Raw genomic sequence first — 14,472 nt, 5'->3', positions numbered from 1 at the left:
AGTAACTTTATAACATATTTTAAAATTGCAGCATATGATGCTGTCAGCTTTGTTTTTGCTCCAGATTGCTTTCCCAGGCAGGGTCTTTTCTAGTTCCATGTACACTTTAGGATTGTTGTTTCAATTTTTATGAAAAATGACATTGGAATTTTGATAGGGATTGCATTGAATCCGTAGATTGCTTTAGGTAATATAGACATTTCACAATATTAATTCTTCCAATCCACGAACATGTAATATCTTTCAGTTTACTTATGTCTTCTTCAATTTTTTAAATCAATGTTTTATAGTTTTCAGCGTACAGTTATTTCACGTCTTTGGTTGTCTTTTCTTTTTTATTTTGGAGAGATTGGCAACCAACTCATCTAAAATGATATGTGATCATTAAATAACAAGTAAAAGAATGAGGGTTCAAAACAAAACAACTCTACATTTTTTACTGGAACATGTTAGCTCTCCTATTAGAAAATTATGCTTATTGGCTTGTATTTTATGAGATGAGGGGTATATAATGATGAGTCTATTTTGAGCTTCTACACCTTGGTCTATAACTTATCCTTAACGTCAAAATGTAATGGGATAATATCTATAGCCAAATAGAAAATTTCAAATACTCCCTTGTTCCTCAGCATTGCTAGGGATTCAGCAGTTCCCTTAAAATTGCTTCATAGCTATACATTTGCACATATACTTCTTTTTGTCCTATTGATTTTTATATTCCATTGCTTTATAAGATATCCTTGATATTCTTCTTGCAATTAGCCTTTTCAGGCTCTTATAGACAGCTTCTATTATACTAAAAGCTATGTAAAATGAAATCTTTAAAAATGAGATGTTATTCTTGGTCCCTAAATTCTGAGGTAGTTTGAAGATGTCGGGATGTGTTGTCTGCCATGACTTTGAAAAGACTAACATTAAAAGCCATAGTTTTCATTCTCCACTGGCCTGGGGAAACTGATGTTCTGTTATCTATAAAAACCTGGGGGAAATATATTATTTAATAGTATCTTGAGTTATCATAGCCATGAACTACCTTGAGTTCTAAAAATCAAGTCCCCAGGGTTTTCATATATAGTTCATTAAGTGTCTTCTTTATGTGAAGACACTTCTTTGTTGCTCAGACCAATGTCAAGGAAATTTGGAGGTTCTGGGGAAATTCTGGAGGCCATGCCCTGCACACAGAATGAATACTGATATAAGGTTAACTAAAGCTATAAGGAACTAAAGTCATGTGCCATTTAACAACGTTTTGATCAATGACAGATAACATATAATAGTGGTCTCATGAGATTATATATTTTTACTGTAACTTTTCTGTGTTTAGTTATTTTAGATACACAAATACCATTGTGACACAATTGCCTATAGTGTTCAGTACAGTAGCATGCTGTACAGCTTTGCAACCTAGGAGCAATAGACTGTCCTATGTAGTTTAAGTGTATAGTAGGCTATACCATCTAGGTTTGTGTAAATATTCCCTATGATGTTTACAACATAATAACATTTGCCAATTATGCATTTCTCAGACCGTACCCCTATTTTTATGACTGTAATATTTTTTCATGCTGAAATCTCCATGAGTCTAAAGAACATTACTCTCTGTAATACTTTTTAAATTTGCAGACATGTAGATTTGTGTCTAGTTTCCCCAGACCCATGGAAAATGTTGGTCAGAAACACACAATTTTTAAAGTATTTAACTGCTGTTACATTTTGGCAGAATATTTAATAAATAGATCCATACTTATTGAAAAAAAGAGATATGCTCCATTTTTAATATTTGGATCCAGTTAGAAGGGATGTCAGCTTATTGTTAATAACACTGACTCAATTAGTGTAGATAACCTTTTCATCTTCTCAAAAAAAAAAAAGCTTTATCCTCAAGTATATTTTTTCACCTTAAATTTTCAAATGCTCAGTGATATGAGTTCCAATTACTGGGTTCCAGGCAGAATGTAAGTTGGAACATAAAATATTCAGGACAATTGACCTTGGTCTGTGATAAAATAGGTGAAGCTTTCCACTGAGGTTTGGGCCTCCATCTCTTTGTCTCCAAGGCACAAGAAATCCTGTCTTAGAATCTACTCATAGTGCAGTTACATTGGCCACATCAAAATTTACCAAGAGACTCTGTTATAATGATGTTTTCCACAATTTACTTTGAAATTTGTAATTTCCTTTATATTTATTATACACCAGATAGTGGCCAGGTGTTTTTTTTTTTTACTTATTTCCATCTCTTCTGTGCTGCCTTACTCATATCATTAGAAAAATGTTTTATAGGATTCCTGGGAGCTCATTTATACCTCATAGTATGAAATTGACTTTACATTTGCTATAATATTTTGGTGCTAAAATATTTTATGTTTTCTGCAATTTGCTGAAAAGAGAATTTTAATTTTTAAAGAACTCAAAACCTAGTTTTAAATAGCCCATAGCCAACGTCAGGCAACAGTAAATTTTGCAAATAAAATTTTCTCATTCTACCTTATTTTTCTGAGCTCCTAAATACTCCACTGTGATAATAAATATTACTTGTGTTTGTGACAGCTATATCCAGGGCTAAAATGTTTTTTGATCCAGAATATCTATTATAAGAAGAATAGGATAGCACAAGGCAGCCAGCACTGATACTCTCTAAAGTGCTAAACATATGCACAGCAATAACCAGAAGTAATCTTCCTTCCACCGCAGATCCAATATCAGGTCCCCAAAACACAGTTGTTTTGTAGTCTTTTACAAAATCGTTAGTCAGGTGCAGCGACATGAGGAGACACAGAAGAGGGTCAGGAAAGCAAAGTTTATTATACTCACAAGTCTTAGAGATAAGGGGCATGATACATCACACAGGGCCACATGGGGAAGCCACCAGGATGGTCAGGAGGTAAAAAACAGGTGTGCTGGGAAGGTTTAGGCCACTGCCTTTATTGGAGTTTCCACAGGAAAGGCAAGTCAAGGCACAGTGAACAGTTTAGGATTGGAAGGTTTGAATAATTTCTGCAGGCTTTGGGCTAAAGGAGTGATCTCTGGTTGTCTGGTAATTGTCACTGGGAACTGGGGTTTAAGGACCAGATAAAGAAGGTATGGCTCTGGATTAGTTAGTTTCCATGTCAGAGGCATGCTCCTGGCTGAGCTTTTTGCTATCTCTAAGAATTCACTAGCCCATGGAGGGCAGTCTCTTCCCAGCCAGAAATGTTTTTTAAAGTAAATGGACTTTATTATTTCTGTAGAAGTCAGAATATAAAGAGCTAAGATTCTGAAGAAAAGAGAAGTCTATTTAAATGAGCCAAACCTTCTGTACGCCTCTTTTACTCTCTTGGGACATTTGCTGATTCTTAATTATTGCTTGATAGGCTGAGAAACTGAGCAGAGGGCTGCTATTAAGAGACAGAAAAAGTGAAAATAGATTTTGGCATTGTCACGGGTCTAGGAAGACAAAACAAAACATGAACTTTGGACCAGCTAAGACACCCTATTCTTGATAGGCCAAGGTCTCAAACTGAAGGGATGTACAGATGAGTGCTCCCCACTGTCGTCATTGGTTTTCCACATGAGGCATTTGCTGACTCTAGGCTAGTCAGAACAAGAAGCCAGGATTGTACAAAAAATAACTAAGAATGTTAGGTGAGATTGTGGCTGCCTCCTGTGGTTATGAGATCAAAATTGGAGTCTGGGACCTAAAGAAAAAAAAGCTTTTTAATGAAATCTCTAGAATCTCAGTTGGGACTCTGGAGACTCCAGAGAAGACAATCTAAGAAAAGGAGGTGAATTAGATTTTGGCTTATATTTACAAAGTCTGAAATCCAACTCTAAGTTATTTCAACCCGTCTTTGACCTAAGACAATCTCCCTTACTCTGGGTTTCTACTGAAGGATAAAGTAAATCCTCTTTAGATAAATAAAACATCACCCAGAGATTCTACAATTTTTTTCATCTGCGGTATCTGGCATTTAGTAAAAAATTACAAAGAATAAGAAAACAGGACCAGGAGACAAAAACAGACAATTGAAAGACCTCAGGTGATCTACATATAGAAGTAATCAGACACAGACTTTAAAATAACTAATGTTAACCTGCCATGAGCATAGATAACAAGATGAGGACTTCAACAGACAATAATATATTTTAAAAATTGAAATTATGGACTTCCAAACCACAATAACTGGTATTAAGAACTAAATACATAGATTTAATAGCAGAATAGACAAGGTTGAAGAAGGGCTTAACAAGCTGGAAGGTAGATCAGTAGAAAATAACCAGACAGGACACATGGAGAAGACAAAGGAAGTAAAATGCAGAAAGGACTGTGAGAGCTACATGGAATATAATGGAAAAATCTAACATATATCTAACTAGATGCTCAGAGGGACAGGAGAAAGACAAATGGAATAGAAGAAAAAATGGCAAATGTCGAATGAAATTGTTAAACTTATAAAAGACATCAAGCCACAGATTTAAAGAGATCTACAACATCAAGGAGGATGAGTTAAAAAAGCCACCTATAAGAACCTTGTTATAAAATATCAGAGACCAACTCTAAAGAGAAAATATAAAAACAACCAAAAGAAAAAAGAAGACACATTTTTTCAAAGAAACAGCAACAAAACAGAGGCAACTTCTCAGCAGATACAATGGATACCAAATATAAAGAACAGCATTTTTTAAATGTTGAAAAAAAATTGCCAACCAACAAGTGTATACTCAGTGAAAGTATCCTTTACAATTGAGAACAAAATGAAAACATTTCCAGACTCTTCCCCCTAACTTCCCTCCATCTACACAAATAATTCTTCTTTAGTAGTCTTACCTTGAAAAAAATCCTGGCTTGGCATGGTGGCTCATGCCTGTAATCCTAGCACTTTGAGAGGCCAAGGCAGGCTGAACACTTGAGCCCAGGAGTTTGAGACCAGCCTGGGCAACATGGCAAAATCCCATTTCTACAAAAAATTACAAAAATTAGCTGGGTGTAGTGGCACGTGCCTGTAGCCCCAGCTACTCAGGAAGCTGAGGTGGGAGTATCACCTGAGCCAGTGAAGGTCAAGGCTGCAGTGAGCTGTGATTGCTGACATTATTCTCAACTGGCTTGGGTTCCAACACTTCAGACAAGGCTGTTTCCTTCAAAAACGCCCACTTCACCCTAATCGGTTTCTCACACACCTTGACTCTTCTCCCCTCCTCAGGTGAGCTCTTTTCACTTCATTTAGGTCTTTCTTCAGGGATTCTCTCTTCACCCCTTTCAGACTTGGATACCCATATTCTGAACCTCCCCATCCCACCATGGATGCTTTTCTCACCCCATGAGGACTCTGACAACTCACTCCAGACCACCTGCCTATGGTGTGCAGGTGTTTCCCTTATCCCATTTGTGTTCTAATATCTTCTGTCAGTAAGCTTTTCTTTGCAGGTGTGGTCCTCAATCAGGTGCTACACCTTCCTCTTGTGTGTATGCCCCTTTCATGCCGCTTGGACTTTGACGCCCTGAACTGAGCCTCTCTTCCATGTTGACATCTCCCTTATCCTGGACAGGCTCCAAAACATCATGCTGGGCAGAACAAGCAAGGATGCCTTTCTCAATGCCATTGGGTTATAAAAATCTTTACTGGTTTTACTGAACAAGTAAGTTCATAGCCTCAGCTCATAGCCTGAGCTGAGTTCCTCACCCAGCTCAGGCTATGACAGTGTACCAGGCAGCTCAACTATATATTATGCAAATATATATTTTATAAAAAATACAACTATATGTTATTCACTAGCCAGTCCAAGGTTTTTTCTAATGAAAGGAAAATATTTTAATTGAGACTATAATGAAAGGAAAATATTTTAAATGAGACTATCCATTGCTTTTGAAAGAAATTGAAATTGTCAGTGTTCTATAAGAGTTTATACAATTGATATATTTTTCTCAGCAATTGCTTATTTGATAATAATATACTTTAGGATTTTTGGTCTTACCTGGCCAAAATGATCTCTTCAGAATATTTTATTCAGACTTTATCTTCCCTTATTTTTCTCCACATTTAAAAATTAGCTGTTATTTTACCAAAATCTTTTAGAATTGTAGTTTGGTAAAGGAAATAATGTATAAATTTCAGTTATCTCTCTGTATTAAATCAGGTACTTAAACTGTATTTTACCATCCTTTGAAATTTTTAATTAATTCAACAGTTAATTACTGCCAACTGTTTTTAATTAACTTGACATTAGATTTTATGCAGAGAACAGTGAGCCATAGTTCTGCCATTGGGAAGAATTTTGGAAAGTAATAAACGATTAGAGTACAAAAGAAAAATCGCTTAGTGGAGATAAAGTCCAGGGCAGCACGGAGGAGGGAATAGCTAACTCTGGGAAAGCTTTGGATTGTGTTGCAGAGACTATGACACTTGACCTGTCCTTTATAAGATTATTAGGATTTCACCTGAGAAGGAGAAATGTGAAAATGCAGATGGAATAGCATGTGCTATTGTCATTAGGTGTGAAACAAAATGATAATTTGGTAATTACATAGTACATAGAATACAGCTTGTGCAAAGAGGTGGGGGAGGGAAAGGACAGGGAAAGAGGTTGAAATAGGTAGCTGAAAGAGAGAGTTGGGACCAGATCCAGTCCCTGGATAAAATAAAAAGTAAGAATAAAAGAGCAAAAATACAAAATAGTTTTTTTTTTTTTTTAACAAGAGGGCTGACAAATGTGTTTTAATTGTTAAAATTAATGAGCTAGATTTTCTTAGAAAGACTTACTTAAAATATTTTTCTTGTTTCCAGAAGTTTGCTCTCACAGAGCACTTGTTTCTATATTTTAATGCAATCAGTCTTTTCATAAAGCAATATAGTTAAACTCTTAATCTTCAGATTTTTTCTAACTCTGAAATTCTGACTCAACATGACCTTAATTGCTTTCCTTCTATCTTTAAAAGTCTTCTCTCAAACTTGTGAGTGTATTTTGTGCATAAACTCAAAGGTGTCAGTGTGTCATCATTTCCTCCAGAACCAGTGTCCACTCATTAATTTCCTTATGGCTCCATGCACCTCTGTGTTCCTCAGGCTGTAGATGACAGGATTGAGCATGGGGGTGACTATGCCATAGAACAGGGCAATCAACTTGTCAAAAGCAGAGTCTTTGGACTTCGGCTTCATATACATGAAGAGGATTGTCCCATAAAACACAATCACCACTGTCATGTGGGCTGAACAGGTGGAAAAGGCCTTTTTCCTTCCTTCAGCTGAATTGATTCTTAGTACAGTAGAAAGGATAAAGATGTAAGAGATACAAATCAGCAGTAATGGAGAAAACAAAAATATTACATTGCCCAACATTATAATAATCTCATTCAAGGAAATATCTGTGCACGCCAGCTTGACAAACGCCAATATTTCACAAACAAAATGATTAATGACATTTTTTCCACAGAAGGGCAACCACATTGCAAGAACAGTTTCTGTCAAGGAGTTGAGAAAGCCTAGTCCCCAAGAGAGAGCCGCCATGTGAATACAAAGGGCCTTGCCCATGATGATGGGGTATCTCAGAGGGTTGCAGATGGCCACATAACGGTCATATGCCATCACAGCTAGAAGCACACACTCGGTGGATCCCATAGTGTAAGAGACAGACATTTGAACCACACATCTAGTGAAGGAGATGGTTTTCTTCTCTGATAGGAAGTGTATCAGCATTGAGGGGATGAAGGAGGATGTGTACCAAATGTCTAAGAAGGAAAGATTCCCAAGGAAGAAGTACATGGGTGTGTGGAGACGAGGATCCAGGAGTGTCAGAATGATCAAGGTGCCGTTCCCCAGGAGAATCACCAGGTACATCACCAAGTACATCACGAAAAGGAATTTTTCAGCTCTCGGGTACTCTGAAAGTCCCTGCAGAATAAACTCGATCTCTGTCCAATTGGTCCTTCCCATGTTACTGTTTTATACCTAGAATTTAACAAGTCTGTATAGCATTAACATATGAAGTGAGAGGTAATTGGTGTGGGAGGGGCAAGTGTATCTCTGCTGGCTAGAGTGGTGGTAACAGCTTTGAGGTTAGCTTCTGGGATTCCTCTTCTGGATCATAAAACAGTGAATTGAAGACACATGTTAATTATATTGGTAGTTTGTTAAAACGTGCAGGCCTCCGTATTCCATTTCTTGAGATCTTGATGCAAGAGGTGTGAGGCAGGGAAGAACCATTTGCATTTTTAACAAGCATCTGTTACTTCTCATGCAGTTGATCCACAGATCCCACTTTGAAAATCAGTATTTTGAAGAGAGCATGCTTTAATCTGTTCGACAAAGATTTATAGTTTGATTTTATGCCATGAAAATAATTAATGCCATTGGCTTAGTTTTTTGTAGTTTACAAATATGTTCACATATTATTTATCTTATTACAGTATAATTCTCCGAAGAAAATGAAGGCTAGTGAGAAACTTACATACAATTATAGTAAGTGAAGGAGTTGTTATGCAAAGCTTCACTTTTTTGTCTTTAAATCCCATTTTTTTAAACTATACCTTATAACCCTCCCAAAATGATGTAAGTTCTATCGAAGGGGTGGGAATCAGGCATCTTTTCTTTTTTTTATAATACTCTTCAGGTGATTTTAATGTACAACTGAGGAAGAAGAGATCCAGCTATCTTGTGGAGTGCTTTCAAACTTTAGTCTTCATACAAGTCACGTGAGGAATTTTGTAAAATATTCTGATTCAAGAAATGTGTGGTGGGTTATGAGCGCTGCATTTATTAACATGTTCCCAGGTGATGCTGATATTGCTTGTCTACAGAACATACCTGAGTAGCAAGGCCTTTCAGATCATCTGACTCCAATACCACTGCAGTGCTATTGCTACTTCAATTGTGTATAAAATAGCAACTGGACAATAGACAATGCTAAACTGAACACTGGTGAAACATGAAGGTACCTCTGTGTAGTTTATTGCAATCAATTCTGGTTATATATGGAAGCAACCAAATTGCACAGAGAAGAACCTGCCTTTTACCTCTGTCCATATGAAATTCATTCCTCTTCTTGTTGAATTTGCAGTTAGGGCCAGTGTTTTCCTAAAGAAGGAATATTGGTCCGGTTCAGGCACCTGAGTAGTGCACCAAAGAACATGGAACAAATGACTTTAATCTGAAAAAACTTAAAGGGTAGATATTAGCAGATTACCTTCTTCTTTATAGCAAATAAGTCCCAGAATATCATTTTGAAAACATCTCAACATCCTCATGGTATTCTATCTAGCTTTAAAATATATCCCTAGTGGAAAAAAATTGATGCAATGAATGAATTTTGACTTAATATTTTAAACAAATGACTGTGTTTCTGGTACAGGATTTGCCATTTCTGTGCTAATCATTTGCCCACAGGTTGTGCTGCTTTCTATGAAAACTCCAGTTTACGATGGTCAGGCAAGATAATCGGCATAAAAGGATGCTTATATTTCTTTTCCTTTTTTTTTGAGACAGAGTCTCACTCTGCTGCCCAGTCTGGAGTGCAGTGGCGTGATCTCGGTTCACTGCAACCTCTGCCTTCCGAGTTGAAGCAATTCTCCTGCCTCAGCCTCCTGAGTAGCCGGGATTATAGGTGCATGCCACCACTCCCGGCTAATTTTTGTATTTTTAGCAGAGACGGGGTTTCACCATGTTGGCCAGCCTGGTCTGGAACTCCTGACCTCCTGTGATCCGCTCACTTTGGCCTCCCACAGTGCTGGGATTACAGGCATGAACCACCACCCCTGGCTGGATGCTTATACTTCTGTTGGCTATGGAAATGAGGGCTTTCAACTAATTCAAGCTACATCCTACTTTCTAGGCATGAATTACAAAGAAGGTAGAAAGTGTTAGGTAGGGCAGCATACACATTTTTTAGTAGTAAGATAGGAATTTGAATGACTGTAGCTGCATATATTAACCTACTCTGAATCTGCCAATGAAATTTACATAGAGGCCTTGAAAATCTGCATTGAAATTTTTTCAGGCAAGATATGAATCAGGTAGACTGCCCTCTCTTTTCTTTTCTTGGAACATCTAAACATTGATTCCTATTTGAAAATTAATTTTGGAAAATAATTATGATATAAATAGTATCCGAACAGCCCTAAGATGGTTGCTGCAATCATAATTTCACTTGCAAATATTTATAAGAGAAACCACCAATCTGCTTTGATGCTTTCAAATGGGAAAAAAGGGATAATGAACAATATAGAATAAATTATTTGAATTACTCTTGCAATGTTGGTGTAATTTAAGAAGCGAGTCACAAACACTCTGTAGGCATCATGCCTTCATTTTTTTGCACTTAGGCTTAATTTCCTAACATGGATTCCCAGAATCTTCTTGGGAACAGGAAATGAAGATTGTTAAGATGCTGAATAGTTTCTAATAAATCACTTTCCATGGGACTTCTAGTATCGAATAATTTTATTCTTTCCAGATCTTTGCTCTTATTGGATATTACCTTTTAAAAGAGTCTTACTCTTGTCTAATGTTAGTGGAATTGTCAAATAATCATAGTACACTCATGTAATGGGCCATTATGCACCTATTAATATGATGTTTGTGGGGAATTTGTATGAACACAAAAGTCATATTTAAATTATTTTAAGATGATTAAGTTAAAACAGAAACAAAAGTATATATTATAACACTGTGTGCAAAACGAAAGCCTAAACCAAGATAACCCAGATAGAAAATAAAGGCTAGAAAGAAATATCCAAAATGTGAACGGTTATTTTAGATAACTTTTTTCTACTTTTCTGAGTATCTACATTTCTAAATAAATATATATATAAAAGTAAAATGTAAACAAAAGTGAAAAACGCTGAAGCAGTTGTCTATAATTATATTAGGAAGACTAACTCAGAGTAATCAATGTTAAAACAATTGAAATAGTACAGCAATTTTGTCTAGAGATTGCACAATGTGACTGAATTGTGCTGGTGTGTCCTTTCCAGTTATCCACAGGAACTCACTAGTTTTTGTATTGCATCTAGAGCATTTATATCCCTACACTTAAAATCTTCTAGGTAACAGTCTTTATTGTTTTCTGAAGGTAACCAAGATAAAGAACTTGATACTTAATCAAATGATCTCAAAGGAGATTGCAGACCATTAATGCCTAGAACAGAATTGTTACTAGAAGATGAAGTTTGTATTTGCAACAGGCTCTAAACTAGCTGGAATCCTGCCACCCTCAAATACCCCTCTCCCAGCCCCTGTAAGAAATAACCAGTCTATGATTCAATGCTCTGGGGCTGCTTTAGTGTTGCGATAGACCTAAGCAAAGTTTATGACTTTTCAATTTAAGCCAGAAGTCAAACTCTCTAACTTTCTAGAAAAACATCTAACCTTGTTTTGCTTTGCTTTATTAACTTAGCTACTTGAAGGTCTAACATTTAAAGTACTAATTTTTTTCCCGCAAAACCATGTAACATCTGTACCCTAAATACTCCCTAGAAGAAACAATCGTGTAATCTCCAGCTTTTCTAAAGAGAGCAGTTAAGATCATTGATATTACACAAAGTTTAATGGACATGTCAACCATCAATTTATAGATATACTCTAACCCTCAATATACCATGAGGAAAGACATATTATTTTAGCTCACAAAGGGAAAGGCAATTTATAACATGTGAAGTATTAGTATGTATTTGACATTTCATATAATTTTTATCACTTAATTGTCAAAATAACCCAAATACTACTGTGACATTTTTTTTTTTAACAAAGAAATTAATTTGAAATTTCAAAGGATGGCCGAATAGGAACAGCTCCGGTCTGCAGCTCCCAGTGAGATCAATGCAGAAAATGTTCAATATCTGATAGTAGTAAAGATTACCACTGTTCTGTTCTGCAGTGTTCACTTATTTTTACGGTACAAAAATTTTATAAAACCACAATTTAATTAGATGAACTGAGCTTTGAAAAAGGGTCTATATGATAATTATGCACATAGAGAATAAATTTAGCCCTTTTGAAAACCACTTATAAAGACATTATCCACAACAATGACTTCAAATGAAAGCCTACCCCAAATTCCTTTCAGGTCTATTGTGGGAAATTTAGGCCTAATATAGTGGAATTTGACTTACTATGTAAATAAGAACTCAAAAAAATTTAATATTTTTTCTTTTACCCTGGCTGCCTGGGGTTCGAACTAACACTCAGTTATAATTATTTCTCACCTCTCTTTCATATTACTTGTTGTTAATTCTATTTTTACTGCAAATACCTTTAATTATATGCTTTCTCAAACCCTTATTGGCCATAGTTTATATATGAATAATATATAAATCGCCATGTGTTCTTTCTCCTTGTTACTGTTACTTAAGACTTTAGTGGACCAGATATTTAAATACAATAACCATTAGCCTATTATTTATGAGTCTGTTGCATTGTAATCAACTTCCTTTTCCTCACATGAATTAATTCTATGATCTCAAAAGAGACTGCACACCACTGGATTATTTTGGAGTTAAAGAGAAAAATTTAAATAAAATCTCCTGGTCTGGTAGGTGATGACTGGGTTTTTGCATATTCTTCCTTGACATATATATTAAATATTTGTATTCTTGAAATACCAAGGTTGTAAGTCAAAAAATCACAGGATTCTCTAGGGATACAGTCCCTGATTTCTGCATATTCCAAAGACCCAGTTATTCTGATCTAAAGAAAACCTTCCCCAACCATACATTTCTTGGAGTATTCATTGAATATGTCTGTATTTGATGGCATTATAATAAGTTGGGGATCCAGTTAGAATGTCCAAAAGTTATCAGAAAAGTTAAACTTTTCTCACAAATTTGTTTTTTTTTTTTGTACTGCGTAAATAATTCTAAGTTAACTCTATAGAATCCTACATTTCAACTGTTTAAATTCTTTCTGTTTTTCATATTTTTGTTAATTCCAGGCAACATGCAAACATTTTTCTTTATACCAGTAGAATTGTAGAATAAATAAATTTTAATTAGCATTTGCCACTTTACATCAATAATTTTCTGATTTTTGATTTTTTTATAGTATATGTAACATTCTTTTTTAATATTTAAAGATATGTTATTAAATGGAATTACTATAGCCTATAATTTTCATATTATTGGACATATTTATTTTTAATTTTTTGAGATTTTTATGTAATTACCATTGATATCTATGAACTTGGCTATCTAATCTGCTGTTGCTTCAACTAGAGATAAGATAAATTTCTAGAGATAGAACTACAGAATACAAAGATATGAATTATGAGAGAATTCTTAGTACACAGGCAGAATTGTTTCCCCCACTTACACTTCATATTTTTCCTGAAATATTTGCACAGAACATTCTTTGTACATTTTCTAGAACAAGAAAATATATTTATTCTCTTCTATTTGTATAAAATGCTACTTTGTTTTACATTTTATTTCTATGATTGGTAGTTAGATCAAATATTTTCTTTGTGTTTATTATATTTTCTCTCCTCTTCATTTGTATGAACTATTAATTAGATTATATGATTAACACTTTGCTCTTCAAATTTTCTGCAAATATCTTTCAAACTGTGTATTTTCTTCTTATTTTTAACATGCTTTTTAAAAAATTTAGGTAAGATTTTAATATGATCCCGAAAAAGCCTCAATGAAATATTTTTCTATGACTTATTTTTTTGTCCCATCATATGATAACTATGTTGGTTTATGTCTCAGACATAGACCAGATTTACATTGTAAAAATATTAACGGATTTTTCCAAAATGGATTATTAAAGCTATGTCTCACAGTTCCCTCTTATTCATTCACAAAATATTTATTTAATACCTGTTATGGGCTAGATTCTGTGATTAGCCTTGATATAAACTTGGATATGGTAGAAAAATATAGGGTCATAAATTTTAAAGATAAACATGAGTAACATTATATTACAGGTTATAATATTTCTTCTACCTTTACTTTTAATTTGCATCCTTTTATACTTAACACTATATCACAAGTAATTTTTTATATATTATCAAATACTCAGGGAACACACGACTTATAAAGGCCACATAGTATTCTGTTCTATTTATATCTCAAGTTTTATTTGATCTCTTTTCAATTAATGGGGATTTATCTTCCTTTCATTTCTTTACTATTATAAATAATTCTGTAATAATTATAACATTCTTTAAGGGGGTACTTCTATTTTTTTGCATAGCCTTACTCACCTCAATAATGAATTATGAAAGTAGAGGTAAAGATAATTACATACATACTGAAATACTATCATACCAGTGAAATTGTCAAGTTCTACATGATTGGATCTTAGAGGTGGAAATTATCTTAAACCTAGTCCTAAACCTTATGAGATGACAGAAACACATCTACAGTATGACTGATAACTACCTTACTTCTGCCTGTAGACCCAGTGATGATTAGAACACTTTATGAGGCCACACAAGTTATTTTTGTACAATTCTAATTATCAGTTATTTACAGTCAACTATATATATTATATATCAATAGATAAA

General features: G+C 34.8%; 1 protein-coding gene across 1 annotated transcript; it reads right to left on the bottom strand.

The window, feature by feature from the left end:
• Positions 1–6,971: 6,971 nt before the first annotated feature.
• LOC108582354 (olfactory receptor 13D1-like) lies at positions 6,972–7,907 on the bottom strand. The gene has a single exon (XM_031654767.1). The coding sequence runs from the start codon at positions 7,905–7,907 to the stop codon at positions 6,972–6,974; it is 936 nt and encodes a 311-aa protein (XP_031510627.1).
• Between the last annotated feature and the right edge of the window lie 6,565 nt (positions 7,908–14,472).

Source organism: Papio anubis, chromosome 13 (genome assembly GCF_008728515.1).
Source record: "Papio anubis isolate 15944 chromosome 13, Panubis1.0, whole genome shotgun sequence".
NCBI lineage: Eukaryota > Metazoa > Chordata > Mammalia > Primates > Cercopithecidae > Papio > Papio anubis.
This window is presented reverse-complemented; position numbering and strand designations above follow the sequence as displayed.